The sequence below is a fragment of the Sinocyclocheilus anshuiensis genome, unplaced genomic scaffold, assembly GCF_001515605.1.
Source record: "Sinocyclocheilus anshuiensis isolate Anshui unplaced genomic scaffold, SAMN03320099.WGS_v1.1 scaffold888, whole genome shotgun sequence".
Taxonomy (NCBI): domain Eukaryota; kingdom Metazoa; phylum Chordata; class Actinopteri; order Cypriniformes; family Cyprinidae; genus Sinocyclocheilus; species Sinocyclocheilus anshuiensis.
This window is the reverse complement of record NW_015549648.1, coordinates 494,356-508,686: the sequence shown is the minus strand read 5'-3', so window position 1 is coordinate 508,686 and position 14,331 is coordinate 494,356. Positions and strand designations below refer to the sequence as shown.

Below are 14,331 nucleotides of genomic sequence, written 5' to 3'. Positions count from 1 at the left end.
CATTTTATATAAATATTATGTCTATGTTTGGGACATACTAACACGTCACACATCTGCGTCTTTAACTGACGCTCTGTCGCATAGATACACGCATCCTGTCACTGTAAACTGGCCTGTCAATCATCTTGTCACAGTTAACATCCTCCACATTGCATTTCATTTAACTTCCTACCGTATTGGAGAGAAAAGAAGTAGCACATTGATCTGCCAGTCGCGGATCTTTCATGCCGAGAACTCTGCTCATATTTTATGCATAATGATGCATTTAAAAGTTAACGACCAAACGGATGTTTATAAAAGTTTACATTGCTGTTGCAGATGAAATATAACACAGATAACATTAAATAAATATGTTTTACCAGGTTAAATGTTGAATATTAGTAACTCGAACCCCTTTTTCTAATGCTGCGTTCAAGTCAGTTTAGTCGGCACAAGATGGCGGTGTACCTTCTTTTAATAAATTACAAGAAAATACAACAGGGTCTGTTAACTCTGCTTATAGAAAATGAAGAGCAAAGAATTCGCATCAGGTGTGTTTTGCGTTTTTAATATTTTTAAAAAGTAATTTATGAAGCCACTTGTAGACCATCCGGGGACTTTTGGCATACTCTTTTCAACATACTATGCTTTGGGACACACTTATTCTAATCTTATTCTAATCTCACATACTATCTAGGATGGATAGTATGAACATTGAGATGCAGGGTATTTTTGAAACCGCATACTGGCCTTCTACTCTTATTACTTTTAGCATATCTTTTTATGGCAAAAATGGGAAGAGTAGTATGCTTGTACGCGGTTCCGAAACCAGAGTTGTGAGAAAAGTCTTTAGAAATTTACCGGTGACGCTTCTTGATGAGGAATAATATTTGTAATCTGTTTGTTTAATGAGGTTGTTTTAACCATAGATATATACATATCTATGGTTTTAACCCCCAAGTATTATAGACTTAGAATGCCGTAATGTAGAGTTATTGTCATATTGGACAATCGATGCGGTGGCGACGGCGCCGGCAGCCTCAGTGTTTGGCTCTCCAGTGTTTGTACAGTTTTTGTTAGTTTTTCCTGTTTTTTGTTTCTCAAACACGATCAGTTTTACCAGGGATGAGCTGCTGAACATTCGGCAGAACACACCACACAATCTTCTACCGGATTTCGTTTATTCGGACGTTTTGCTGAACGTTGTAGTCGGCGGAGCTGCTGCGCTGATCCCCCCCCACCACCAAAAGAAAACAGCCACCATAACATTACAGTACCAAAACAAGTGTATACATTACAAAGATATAGAGAATGTAAGTTACCTTATTCTATACTACTATATTTTTAGGTATAAATATCTATTAATATCTATTTTTGGTATAAATTACAAAGACGTAGAATAAATATAAAATATAGAGAATAAAAGTTGAGCATGTATGTATTATAAATATGCATGAAACTAGCTGGAGCACTATTATACTTATTTTTTAAACAACAACAATAATTATTATTATTATTGTTATTATTATTATTATTGTATTATTATTATTTTTATTGTTATTATTATAAACAATAATGTATTTGTTATTCCATTTATCAAAATATAACTGTTTTGCTAAATTACAAAGATATAGAGAAAAATATGGTTATGAATATGCATATATTATAAATATGTATGAAACTAGCTCGAGCACTAATACAATTTCATTCATTTTTAAATAACAACAACAACAAACAATAATAATAATAACATCATTTTTATTATCTTCATTGAAAAAAAAAAGTTTAAAAGTTTCATCGTTCCCTGTTTTCTTAGCGCCCCTAGCGTTCATCTGAGCATGCGCAATGACGTTTAACATGTGCGCCGCAGTAGCTGCAGTTCCGGGCGGAGCTCTGGTGGTTGGTTTTGGCAACAGCTGATCTGTGACTGGAGTGTGCATGGTAGGTAGTGACGTAGAGTCCGGAAGGGATCCGGAAATGGAGGATGAAATGTTTGGCGTGGATGAAGAAGGAGGGAACGGGAATAATGAGTCGAGTTTAGTAGAAAATCGGAAAAGAAATAAAATCTGGAGTAATACATCTGAAACTGACAGTGGAAATGAAAATCATTCGATAAGAGGAAAGAAAGAGGAGTTCAAGGTAATGATGAAGTTTGTGGATGAGTCTTTTAAGATAATAAATCCGCTGAAGCTGTCTAAAGTAATTAAGGAAACGATAGGATCGATAGAAAGTGTCAAGAAGTTGAGAGATGGAAGACTAATCCTATATTGTAAGGATAGTAGGCAACAAAAAGTGGCATTGAAAATAAAGTCGATTTGTGCACAAAAAGTGATCTGCTCGATACCGGAAGAAAAGACATGGGTCAAAGGAGTAATAACTGGTATCCCAACTGAAGTGACAGTAGAAAAGATCAAGAAAAGTCTAACTGGGGCGGCAGTGATTGAGGTTAAAAGACTGAAATACAGCAGAAATAATGAAAAGGTTGATAGCCTTTCAGTAATGATTCATTTCGATGAGGATAAATTCATTCATTAAGGATTAATTAGCTTCCCGGTCAGACTTTATGTTCCTCCTCCGTTAAAAGGCAACGTTACCAGATACAGGGGTGTGTAGGTGACGAGAGAATAAGATGTGGGAGTAGGAATAAATATGTTATTATAACAAGAATGAGGATTGGACATTCAGCTTTAAATTTCAATTTACACAAAATAGGGAAGCATGAAAATGGAAGATGTGATAAATGTGGGAATCCAGAAACAGTAAAGCACATTCTTCTAGAATGTGATGCGTATGAAAGAGAAAGAAATCAACTTAATCATAAATTAGGTTTGATGGGACATGATAAAGTATCACTCAAGATATTACTAGGGAATAGCCAAATGCAATCAAGAATTAAAGAAGAAGTGTTCAATTATCTAAAAAAGACAGGAAATATGGAAAGAATATAAATTATAATTGTGGTATATATATATATATATATAAAATATATATATATATTTTTTTTAATATAATATATATCCTCTCTACCAACTCTGTTCACTCCACACTCCAGATCAGTAGGTGGCGGTAATGCACCTTTAAGTTGGTTTGCTAAAACCGCCAATAAACATCAGAAGAAGAAGAAGCTGCGGTTCCGTCCAAGGTTCATCATCGGCTGTCTGGAGCACCATGGCCGATAAAGCACAGCTACAGGAGGCGATTAAAACACAAGGAGAGGTCGTCAGGAAACTGAAATCAGAGAAAGCGAGTAAAGAACAGGTTAGTATGAGATCTGAAGCGTTTCAAAGCTTAATGACGGAACACATGGTGTGATCAATGGCTGCCTGCTGTATCTTTCATGTAAGGAAACGACATCATAAATGTTTACGTCTCGTCTCCATGACAGGTTATGATCTGTTTTACTGGTTTTAATTTATTCCATTGTCGTAATTCATTATTTAATGAATGTTATTCTGTATTAGACATGCGGCATGATGGTAACTGTTAACCAGCTGATGCAATCTGTCAGTCATGGTGGACATCATTACTGTATATGGATGGATGGATGGATAAATAAAAATGTAATGATATTATAAAGTGCATTCAGTTATAGTGACTGCTGTAGATTTAGAATGAAAATGTGACGCTATTGAGTGTCCGGTGGTAAATCACGTGATCAGTGATTGAAAATGAGACTCATTATTTTAAAGCATGTCTATAGTACACATCTAAAACAGAGAAAAATGAAAATATGAAAAAAGACCCATGGCAAGTGTATGTAAAAGAGAGACAAGTTAAGTCATATATGGGGTATTTATATTTCATGGGGTGTTAAAAAGGCCCTAATAACAGTTATGTGCTCAGCTAAGAGGTGTGGCGTTTTTCTAGCTCAGTTTGGGGATGCTGGTTGATTTTGACGGCCTCCTCTCATGTTTTACTTCCTCATTGCTGTGATGCCTTTCTTATGGGCCCCTAGTGACAGGGTTGCTCACCACTTTTCTCCTGTTCTTCCTGCTTGTTGACACGGATACCACCATCATCATCATCATCATCGCTGCACACCTGGATTATCCTCACTGTTTGTGGGATCGGATGGTTCACCTGCTTTTGGACTGTAATGGTGTTGTGATTTTGGTGTGTGTTTGGACTGTGCATAATGAACGCTCTGGGGCTGGTCTCCATGCGGCTGTGTGCTGGACTCATGGGCCATCGGTCTGTTGTGAACCTGCCATTTCTGCGCTTCTCCTCTGGAATGACTTTATCACAGGTACCCTTTTATTTCAGTCACAGTTCAGTCACTGCTTATCTTATGAATTTTAGCTTTACATGCTGCCTGTCGTCTGCTCACGTCTTGTTTCCCCATCCAAAACAATACTGAACTTATTGAAGAACAAAAGTAAATGTACTAAAAGGGTGAGAAAACAGCAGGTCATATTTCACTTCAAAGTCAAGAAAAATATATATGTAATTTCTTACTATTTATACAGTACTATTTGGGATTAGTAATTAAAAAAAAAAGAAAATACTTTTTTAAAACAAAGATGCATTAAATTGCTCAAAAGTAACAGTGCAGACGTATGTAATGTTACAAATAATTTCTTTTTCAAATAAAACCTGTTCTTTTGAACTTTTTTAATCAATGAATCCTGAAAAGATGTATCATGGTTTTCACAAAATATTAAGCAGCACAACTGTTCACAGCATTGATAATACTAAGAACAATTTCTTGAGCATCAAGATTTTAGCATTAATAATAAGAAAAATTCTTGAGAAGAAAATCAGCACACTCGAAAGATTTTTGCAGGATCATGTGACTGAAGCAGTGGCTGTTGTAAATTCAGCTTTGCATCACAGGAATAAATTACATTTTACAATACATCAAAATAGAAAACTTTATTTTAAATTGTAATGAAAGGCTCAGAAAATAACAGGTCACTTGAAATTATGTTTTTTCACCCCCCCATAATTTTGATTTCCTTCATGCAGACAGAAATGAAAACTCTTATTTGGACAAAATAATGAATAATAATAATAAAAAAATTTAAATCAGCATTTAAATGTAATTTAAAACAACAAATACCATTATAATGTATTGAGATATTTTGCATTACAAGAGAATTGGGGTAAAAATGTTTCATTTTTTTAGGGAAAAAAAATCACACGGGGAAAATATATCCACAAAATGGGGTTCTTTTTAATTTTGGGCTAAAATATGGCCTAGATATTTTCTTGACAAGTTTCATAATTCACCCAGAAGCATTTTTTGCATTTTCATTGCTCTGAAGGTAAAAACTCTTTGTACTGTTTGTTTTTCAGATTGATGAAGAAGTGGCCAAGCTGTTGCAGCTCAAAGCTCAGCTGGGAGGAGATGAGGGAAAACATGTGTTTGTTCTCAAGACAGCCAAGGTATATAAACAACTGACATTTTAGACACACAGATTTGTTTGAAGTGAGCCAGTTCGCAGTGAGCTATATCTTTCATTTCTTCTCTGTAGGGGACCAGGGACTATAACCCCAAGCAAATGGCTATCAGAGAAAAGGTTTTCAATATCATCATCAGCTGCTTTAAACGCCATGGTGCTGAAACCATCGATACCCCTGTCTTTGAGCTGAAGGTCTCTTTAGCAGTTACACATTAATTTGTGCATCACATAATTGCATTCATTCACCATAATGACCCTGTTTATTTGTGTTTCTGTAGGAAACATTGACGGGGAAGTACGGCGAAGACTCCAAACTCATCTACGATCTGAAGGACCAGGGAGGAGAACTTCTGTCTCTGAGATATGACCTCACTGTATCCATCAGACATGCGTTTATTGATCTAATATCGAATCTTTTTGCAGACACATAGCTGGTGGGGAAAGTCAGATTGATTTGCATCTGTTAGCTTGTTAGATTTAGACTTAAATTACCATTTTTCTCCAAGGGACAGAAATGATCAAGTGAAAGCAAGAAAAGCATCAACAGACAAACAAGTCGTTGCATATTGTCAGTGTTGCTGAAATCTGAGTGCTTTTTTATTGCTGTAAAAGCTATTTTGGATTGTGCTTAAAATCACTAGCATATGGCCAAATGTATGTGTACAATCTCACCATAACTGCATAACATTCTTTGAAGACTCAACAGTGCTGCTGTCAGCATTTGGCTCCTTGACTTTTTTCTCCTCAGGTCCCATTTGCTCGCTATCTCGCAATGAATAAAATCACCAACATTAAGCGCTACCACATTGCTAAAGTGTACCGCAGAGACAACCCAGCCATGACCCGGGGCAGATACAGGGAGTTCTACCAGTGTGTGAGTACCTCACTCTAAAACAGCCCTCAATAAATTAGCTGTTACTATTATTATTATTACTTGGAGTAGTATATTTTAATGTCAAACATCTTGTGTATATAACTTGTGTTTGTTTGCTGGTTTTTGTTGTATTTGTTATACTTGTATTTTTTGAATTGTTTTTGCCATGAAAATAGCCTAAATAAAAATATACTACTACTACTTGTAGTAGTAATAGAATTATTATTATTCATTTGAATGTAAATAATTCTTGATCTTTGTGGCTGCAGGATTTCGATATTGCAGGTCAGTATGATGCCATGATCCCTGATGCCGAGTGTCTGAAAATTGTCTACGAGATCCTGAATGAATTAGATCTTGGAGATTTTCATATCAAGGTTGGTTGCTGGTCGACATGAGAAATTCGCAGTATTATGGGCTGTGTCCGAAAGCTGAAAAATGCTGCTGCAAGGCAACAAGGCATGTCATAATCCAATGACCTTGTCGCATCCTGTTTGCTGAGATGCTTTCATCTGATTGATTTTTGAAGGCAGCATAGATGTATCCTTTGCTGCCTATGATATCCCACTATCCTGTGCATTCCATTCGGTGACAGTTGATCTTAAAATAATAAAAATGGCGTCTAAATGTTGCAGTGTGTAACCAACCTGACCAACTTTGTACACTTTTGAAATAGTTTCTAGTGAGAAATTAGTATTGTAGTAATTAAATATTGGCTTAGTTCTAATCCAAAGCTCTCTCTATTTTGTTGTAGATAGTTAAACTATTAGGGGCCGTTCACATATAGCATCTTTTGCGCAGTCAAGTTCGTTATTTCAAATGTAGACGCGCGGCAGGTGCGCTCATAATGGACCGCGGGTCATGTGACAAGAGCCAACCAATCAGCTTAATCCTTTCTCGTAACAACATTGAAAGCTCAGCCAAGATGAAGGAACAGCTGATCATAGCTGTACAGGGATAGCCATTTTAAAATAAATTTAGTAGCAGAGCTGCTGCAAATCCATTTATCCTTTGCTGAAACTTCTGCGCGTCTTCATGGAGAGCGCAGGTCATGGTTGCTTAGCAACGGCAGACGCCTCCGGAGCGCAAGCGCCCGAACGCTTTGGAAAAAAGCAGAAAGCGGCGCGCCTAGCGTTTTCCACGCATTTTTAGGCGCGACATGTGAACGGCCCCTTATGCTATCTCAGAAGCCCGTCCTAAATTGTGCTTGCAGAGTCAGTGAGGCAACGTGTCAGCTTTCAGAAGCAGCTATAGTCATTTGTCTTTGTAGAACATCTTGTTGTGTATTTATCAGTTTGAGATGGGATATTCACTGTTGTGGTGTTTCAGGTGAATGACCGACGCATTCTAGATGGAATGTTTGCTGTGTGTGGCGTTCCTGACGAGAAGTTCCGCACAATCTGCTCCACAGTGGACAAACTGGACAAGGTGAGAGATCAAACTTGAGCATTAACATTAGGTGACTGGAGAAATGCTTTCTGTTACAAGAGAATGTTTGCTTAATAAATGTTTGAAATAATAGAATGCATTTAAGGTAGGGCTGGGTATTGACACCGATTTTAAGAATCAATTCTATCTATCAAGTCTTTGATTTGATTCGATTGCGATTCAATTCATTATCCATGAATTTGAATGTATAACAGGTACCTTGCATTTCAGTTATTCTACAATCTCTAAATTAAAGCTGTAAATTATACAGGGAACCCTGTCAGTTGGTACATTACTATAATATTGAAGGTTAAAATTAACAACAGTCCATATTCAATCAACTCTCAAAAACAGCTGTATACAAACATTTCAAATTGCACAATGCAGTTTTATATAAACTTTTCAATTACATAATTGTTTCCATTCCAGTGTGTTGCTGAAATAATAAACATTAAAACGATGGCTGTCATAAGTTTTCATGTCGTTTATTGTATGTTTGAATATACCTCTATCTGTCATCACTAACAGTTTAAATAAAATTAAAAAGTAATACAGTGCCTATATTTATCAATGTTTTTCTCTGGAGTTACTTTGTCTAGCTGACAAAATAAGTTTATAAGAATTGAATGGCTTTCCTGATGTAAATGTAACGTTGACATTGTTTACAAGCTGTGCTTCCACAAACTGATGTGCTACAGCGATCTGTCAATGCACATTAAATACTGTCAAAGCAGTATTTATTGTTTGAATTTTGTGATAAAATGAACACAATATGAAAGCTGAGACTTCATATCTAAAGTAGCAAAGCACAAAGCTTATTGGGATTATTGAATAGTAGGCACGCTACAAATGATTTGTGATATGATTGAACCCAGCCCTAGTTTAAGGTTTAAAGACGTGCTCGTTGTGTTTGTAGATGGCCTGGGAGGATGTAAAAAAGGAGATGGTGAATGAGAAAGGTCTTTCAGAGGATGTGGCCGATCGGATCGGAGAGTACGTCAGCATGCAGGGTGAGTAAGCATTCATCACACCCACATTACAAAGTCGCCTACAGTCAGTTTTTACCTGACCAGATGTGTTCCCTCTTGTATTTTCCTACATCTGCTGACATCTTTGACCTCCAGGTGGACAGGATCTGGCCGAGCGGCTGCTTCAGGACCCCAAACTGTCCCAGAACAAACAGGCCTGTGCTGGGCTCACAGATATGAAGCTGCTCTTCAGCTACCTGGAGCTCTTCCAGGTCACAGATAAGGTGAGGTCAGAGGTCAAAGAATGCGTCGAAAGAAAATGCAGTTATTTCCTGTTGTCCTTAATACTGAACAAAAGGTGTTTAGTGAAAATGCTTATACTCGGCAGTCTTTTCTAATTGAATATTTATCCATCAAAATTAAAATAATTGCATTTATCTTTTCTTACTCATTTATTGCTAGTTAGAACAAAAAAACTCAACAAATTTAACTTGAAAAAGATGCTGTATCACGTCACACCTGATTATTTTTTGTATGCTCCACGTGCATCTTCCTTACATTTATGTATGATCCATTAGATAAGAAATACACACCCTATAAAATTTATTACACGGATGTTTCATTTCAGTAAATGCAGTTGTAATTTTGTGTTCATTATTTCTTTTTTCACACCCATTCACTGTCTGCCTCTGTGATCTTGTTCTTTTCGTTTGCCCTCATTAATTTTTAAATCTCTCTCTCTCTAGGTGGTGTTTGATTTGAGTCTGGCTCGAGGACTGGACTACTACACTGGTGTGATTTATGAAGCCATTCTCTCCCAGACCATCCCAGCGCCCGCAGAGCAGAACGGGGCGGATGAGGCTGGCGTGAGTGTTGGTAGCGTGGCTGGCGGAGGGCGATATGATGGTCTGGTGGGCATGTTTGACCCCAAGGGCAGGAAAGTGCCCTGTGTTGGCGTCAGCATTGGGATTGAGAGGATCTTTTCCATCATGGAGCAGAAGGCCGAGGTGAGTGAGAGAAAGAGAGGTAGTAGGAAGGTGTATAATTACTTTTTTTTTTTTTTTTATGTCTGTTTTTGGAAGCTTGTTTTTAAGAGTACATTTAAATATAATATGAAATGGCATTTGCAACAAAAAAACTGGGAATATTAATGTTTAGTTTTAAATGTTTAATGTTTTTAAACATTTAGAAAGATCAATGGTTTATTTTTAACATTTATTTTAATTATTTAATGCTATTTAAAATTTACGTTCAATTTTCTTACTGTATTTTACTGTTTTTTTTTTTTACTGTATTCCACTATTTTAATATGAATTTAAATTTAAAACTGGAAATATTAATGGTTCATTTTAAATACCCAATTATTTAATGGTTTTTAAAAAATGTAGAACATTAATGTCTAATTTTAATATTTATTTTAATTATTTAATGCTATTTACATTTATTTATTTTCATTTATTTTTTATTTATTATTTAAGGGTATTTTTTTTAAACATTTGGGAAGATTAATGGTTTTTTTTTTAAATATTCAATACTATTCACGTTATTGAGTACATTTTTTAGAACGGTGCCACTGTTTTTAAGATAAAAGGTATTTGAAATCTTAAATGTAAAAACTTTTAAAACAATATTAATAATTTATTATTATGGTAAAAATAGTTTTAATTACTAAATGCTTTATTATTTTTATTTTTTTTCCTTTGAGTTCTTTTTTGGAATGGTGCCACTGGTTTTTATTATGATAGGGTATTTATGATCTGTGAAGATTAATGGTTTATTTTTAAATATTTTAGTTCTATAATTATTTTTATTACACTAAGAACATTTTTAGAATGGTGCCACTGTGTGAAAAGTATGAAAAGTATTTAAATAGACATGTGGAATGTTCTCATCTCCTCCAGACATCTTCAGAGAAGGTGCGCACCACTGAAACTCAAGTGCTGGTGGCCTCGGCGCAGAAGAACCTTCTAGAAGAGCGACTCAAACTGACCAGCGAGCTTTGGAACGCCGGAGTCAAGGTTTGTATATGCTTCAAGAAAACCAAAATGAATGTGGAGTTGTAATGTGGATCTCTGACTCTGAGCTATGCATTATGTGCTACAGGCTGAAGTTTTATATAAGAAAAACCCGAAGCTGTTGAGCCAATTGCAGCACTGTGAGGAAACTGGGATTCCACTGGTGGCCATTTTAGGAGAACAAGAACTCAAAGACGGAGTCGTCAAACTGCGCAATGTGGCCAGCCGAGAAGAAGTGCGTTTGATAGTCTCGCAGATTGTTTACAATTTGTCATGCATTTTAACAAAACATTTTGACTAACTCATTATAAAACAATTTTACGCCTTATTTCAAACAGGCTACATTTGTCACACAATATTGCATTGCATGTTTATGTTCTTGAAAATAAATAGTTATTTTACATTTTTATACCTCAATTTTTGGGAGTCCGATCAAAATCACTAATATGTTGTCTGGTTTCCTGTAGGTTGATGTGCCCAGAGCAGATCTGGTGGATGAGATCAAAAAAAGGACCTTGTAGTCTTAAAAACAGTCACCATATAGACGGAGGAGGACAGTGGACCCATTTACAATTGTGTCAGTAATTAAACATTAAGGACAAAAAATATTTACAGCTCATTGCCTGCTCTTTTAAAATGCGCTTGGATTATGTCAGATCTATCAATAAATGAGTAACTAAGATATTTTGTTTGTCTTATCTTTGTGTCAGTCATATTTGTTTTAATGCCACATGCAAGATGCTACTTTTACATTGTCTCTAGGCCTACATTCTATGCAACTTTGTCTTTAAGACAGCCATAAATATTAGTATTGCAAATTTAATCATTTATGCATCGCGCCGCATAAACCTAAAACCATGTCTGCATTTGTGATCGGAGAAAAGACAAACAAGCCCTACTCTACACGGCCCAAAAAAAACTCGCTTTAAATATAAAAAATATAAAAACCTCTTTAAATATAAAAACATACTTACAGTCTGACAGCCGGCATTGTAGTCTACTCTCCCAGGATCAGGAAACGGTACTCCATAAAATGTGCTGCACACATCTGAATATTTGGGTTAAACTGTTCTGGAACAGTGTTGTAAATACAACTTAACCACCGATTTCTAGTCGTGTCCATTTTTGGAATGCCAAACAAAGTGGTTTCTCTTTTACAACGAAACACAGCGTCACACACGGTGGCCTACAGTGAGCAGAGGCGGCGGATTCGACGAAGGAGCGTCCGGAGGGCTTGCAGCAACCACATGTGACGACCCCGGGCTGGACTCTGCTTCGTCCACAGTGAAAGCCGATCCGGCAAGCCACAGCACAAAGTTGTAGTATTTCCTCAGCAACCAGCACGAATCCGCTCCAGGCATGACGAAGCAGATATCGTCCTCTTTTGGAAGGCCAAACAAAGTAGTTTCGCTTTCACAACGAAACACACAGCGCCTTCACGACATGGCTGCAGCGTCAACAAAACTACAGGGAGACTGAAAGTTACGCCTTCTTTCTTTGCATGAACATTTGGGCGGCGTTATGCAAATCTTCCCACATAGTGAGGTAGATATGTGGGGGTGTGTTAGAACGAGTCATTTTAGGTAGGTGTGGCTGACTCTTAACTTTTATTAAGAATCTCTTTGGATTTGAGACTTTAGTCTTTGCAACTTTACAGACCTTCTTTATGAACCAAGAGCTTGTAACACTTCAAAGAGAAAGGAAAAATTGAAATCACATCATATGACCCGTTTACGTCAATCGTAATAATTGTATTAAAAAAAATTAACCACAGTAGTATTTCTTAGACAAATTGTAATTTTAGTTAAATAAAATGTTCTAATTTTTCCTAATTTAGTAATTAAGTTGTGATTTTACAGCTTAAAAAAAAAAAAAAAAAAAAAAGCTATTTTACAGAATATTTTTTGTTTTACATTTAATATTAATAATGATAATAAAATTAAGAATTGATTATTTTAGTCAATATATAAAATCACAACATTTTTGAAAGACATCTCTTAACAACCCATGTGATTTGAGGTATCATTCATATCTGTAGCCATTTTCTGCATGAATGTTTTGACTTACCACAAGTATGAACAATAGCAATATATCCAAGTCATAATCCGGGACTTGAGCCTACACAAATTATTTCTTGAACAACTTATTTACTGTACAAAAGTCATTTATAGTCAGTACAACCCATCAAACAAGGAAACAAGAGCACACCATGCAAAGTCAACAAACGTGACAAACACGCAAAACAAATCGTGAAATCAAATACGGTGAAAAACTCAAAATAAGAAGCTGTGAAAACATGCAATCATCCAAATGTGATGAGGCTGACTAAAATAACAAAATGATTAATATTGTATTGTTAAAATACCATAAAACATACCAACGAGAACAATACTTCAAACCTTTTTCATACCACTGAATTCAAGAGCTTGTAAAATGAAAAGAAATCCACTGCCCAGATTGGCTTTTTTTTTTTTTTTCCCTTTAACATTAAACTAAATACTCGTTTAATCATTCATTTCCACTCATTCATCTGAAACAGTACATGCCTTCAAACCATAATACTGAACATAAAACTAATAACGTTACATTACATTAACACTTGTAAAATGAAAAAAAATCCCCTGCCCAGATTGGCTTTTTTTTTTTTTTTTCCCTTTAACATTAAACTAAATACTCGTTTAATCATTCATTTCCACTCATTCATCTGAAACAGTACATGCCTTCAAACCATAATACTGAACATAAAACTAATAACGTTACATTACATTAACAGATCAAATTTTAGAAAGGTCGCGCATTTGAGACCTTACAGATGGTTTGGATCACCAGCTCGGCGACAGCTCGATAAACCTCCTTCTTCGTGGCCTGAACGCTGGGGCCTGGAAGGATCTGGATAACCCCATACAGGGGAATAAGAAAGCACGGGATCAGGACTTCGTAGCTGAAGCAGAGGAAGCCGTCGGAGCTGGCGTGATGGAAGCGGACTTCATACTGAGGAGTGCCAAGTCGGTTCACCTCGCACATCCACTGCAGCAGAGACACGGCGTCGCGGTTCACAGGGCCTTGAGGCTTCATCTCATCTCTCGGCGGACCGGCCGGACCCCCCACGGCCCGGAAGAAGGACTGGAGAGAGGGGTGGGCTGGGACATCCTGAAGGGAGGGCTGAGGGTGCAGGTGGGGAGGGGTGATGGAGGGTTTGGGGAGGGGACTCAGACCAGGAGGGGTAAAGGTGCCGTCTTCTTGTCCAGTCTCGGATACGTGCTTTGACTTGGAGAAGGACGTCCATTTCACGGTAATAGAAATGCCGTAATGCTTCTTAAAAGCTGAAAAGACAAAAACTTAAAAGAAATACTTCAACATAATTTGTTGAATGTTACAATACTTTCTTACTCCAGTTAAAAAAAATAAAAAACTATTCATTTATAAATTAGTACATTTTAGAAGACAGCATATTGTTAAAAAGATGCACCAATCCTCATATTTTTTCCACCTCATTTACTGGCCTAAAAAAAAGAATGAAAAACGAAATTCAAATGACATCATCCTATCTTCAAATACAAGCAAAAATATATTACATATAAACATTTGAGTTTTTTTTTGTTTAAATTTCTAACTGCTCCTAAATGTTGAATATTTATGCATTTCATACCATATATGCTGCTGTT

The 14,331-nt window shown here is 36.4% G+C and overlaps 2 protein-coding genes across 3 annotated transcripts in view; one reads left to right on the top strand and one right to left on the bottom strand.

Annotated features, from left to right (window-relative positions):
• The first annotated feature begins 1,801 nt into the window (after positions 1-1,801).
• Positions 1,802-11,348, top strand: LOC107660169 (histidine--tRNA ligase, cytoplasmic-like). Of its 2 annotated transcripts, none has more exons than XM_016449411.1 (14): positions 1,802-1,857; positions 3,110-3,237; positions 5,275-5,364; positions 5,454-5,573; positions 5,660-5,755; positions 6,130-6,255; positions 6,525-6,632; positions 7,585-7,683; positions 8,600-8,693; positions 8,808-8,935; positions 9,398-9,658; positions 10,553-10,669; positions 10,755-10,901; positions 11,134-11,347. In XM_016449411.1, the coding sequence occupies exons 2-14, from the start codon at positions 3,148-3,150 to the stop codon at positions 11,185-11,187; spliced, it is 1,530 nt and encodes a 509-aa protein (XP_016304897.1). In that variant the 5' UTR covers positions 1,802-1,857; positions 3,110-3,147; the 3' UTR covers positions 11,188-11,347. The 2 variants fall into 2 exon arrangements, with proteins under 2 accessions (XP_016304897.1, XP_016304896.1); XM_016449410.1 differs by lacking the exon at positions 1,802-1,857 and adding an exon at positions 3,935-4,225 and having other exon boundaries at positions 3,156-3,237; positions 11,134-11,348.
• A 1,934-nt stretch (positions 11,349-13,282) lies between these two features.
• LOC107660197 (dead end protein 1-like) overlaps positions 13,283-14,331 on the bottom strand; it is a 3,372-nt gene continuing 2,323 nt past the window's right edge. Inside the window, exon 3 of the mRNA XM_016449446.1 lies at positions 13,283-14,004. Within this exon, the coding sequence (XP_016304932.1) occupies positions 13,448-14,004 (557 nt within the window). The 3' untranslated portion in view covers positions 13,283-13,447. The remainder of the gene's footprint in view (positions 14,005-14,331) is intronic.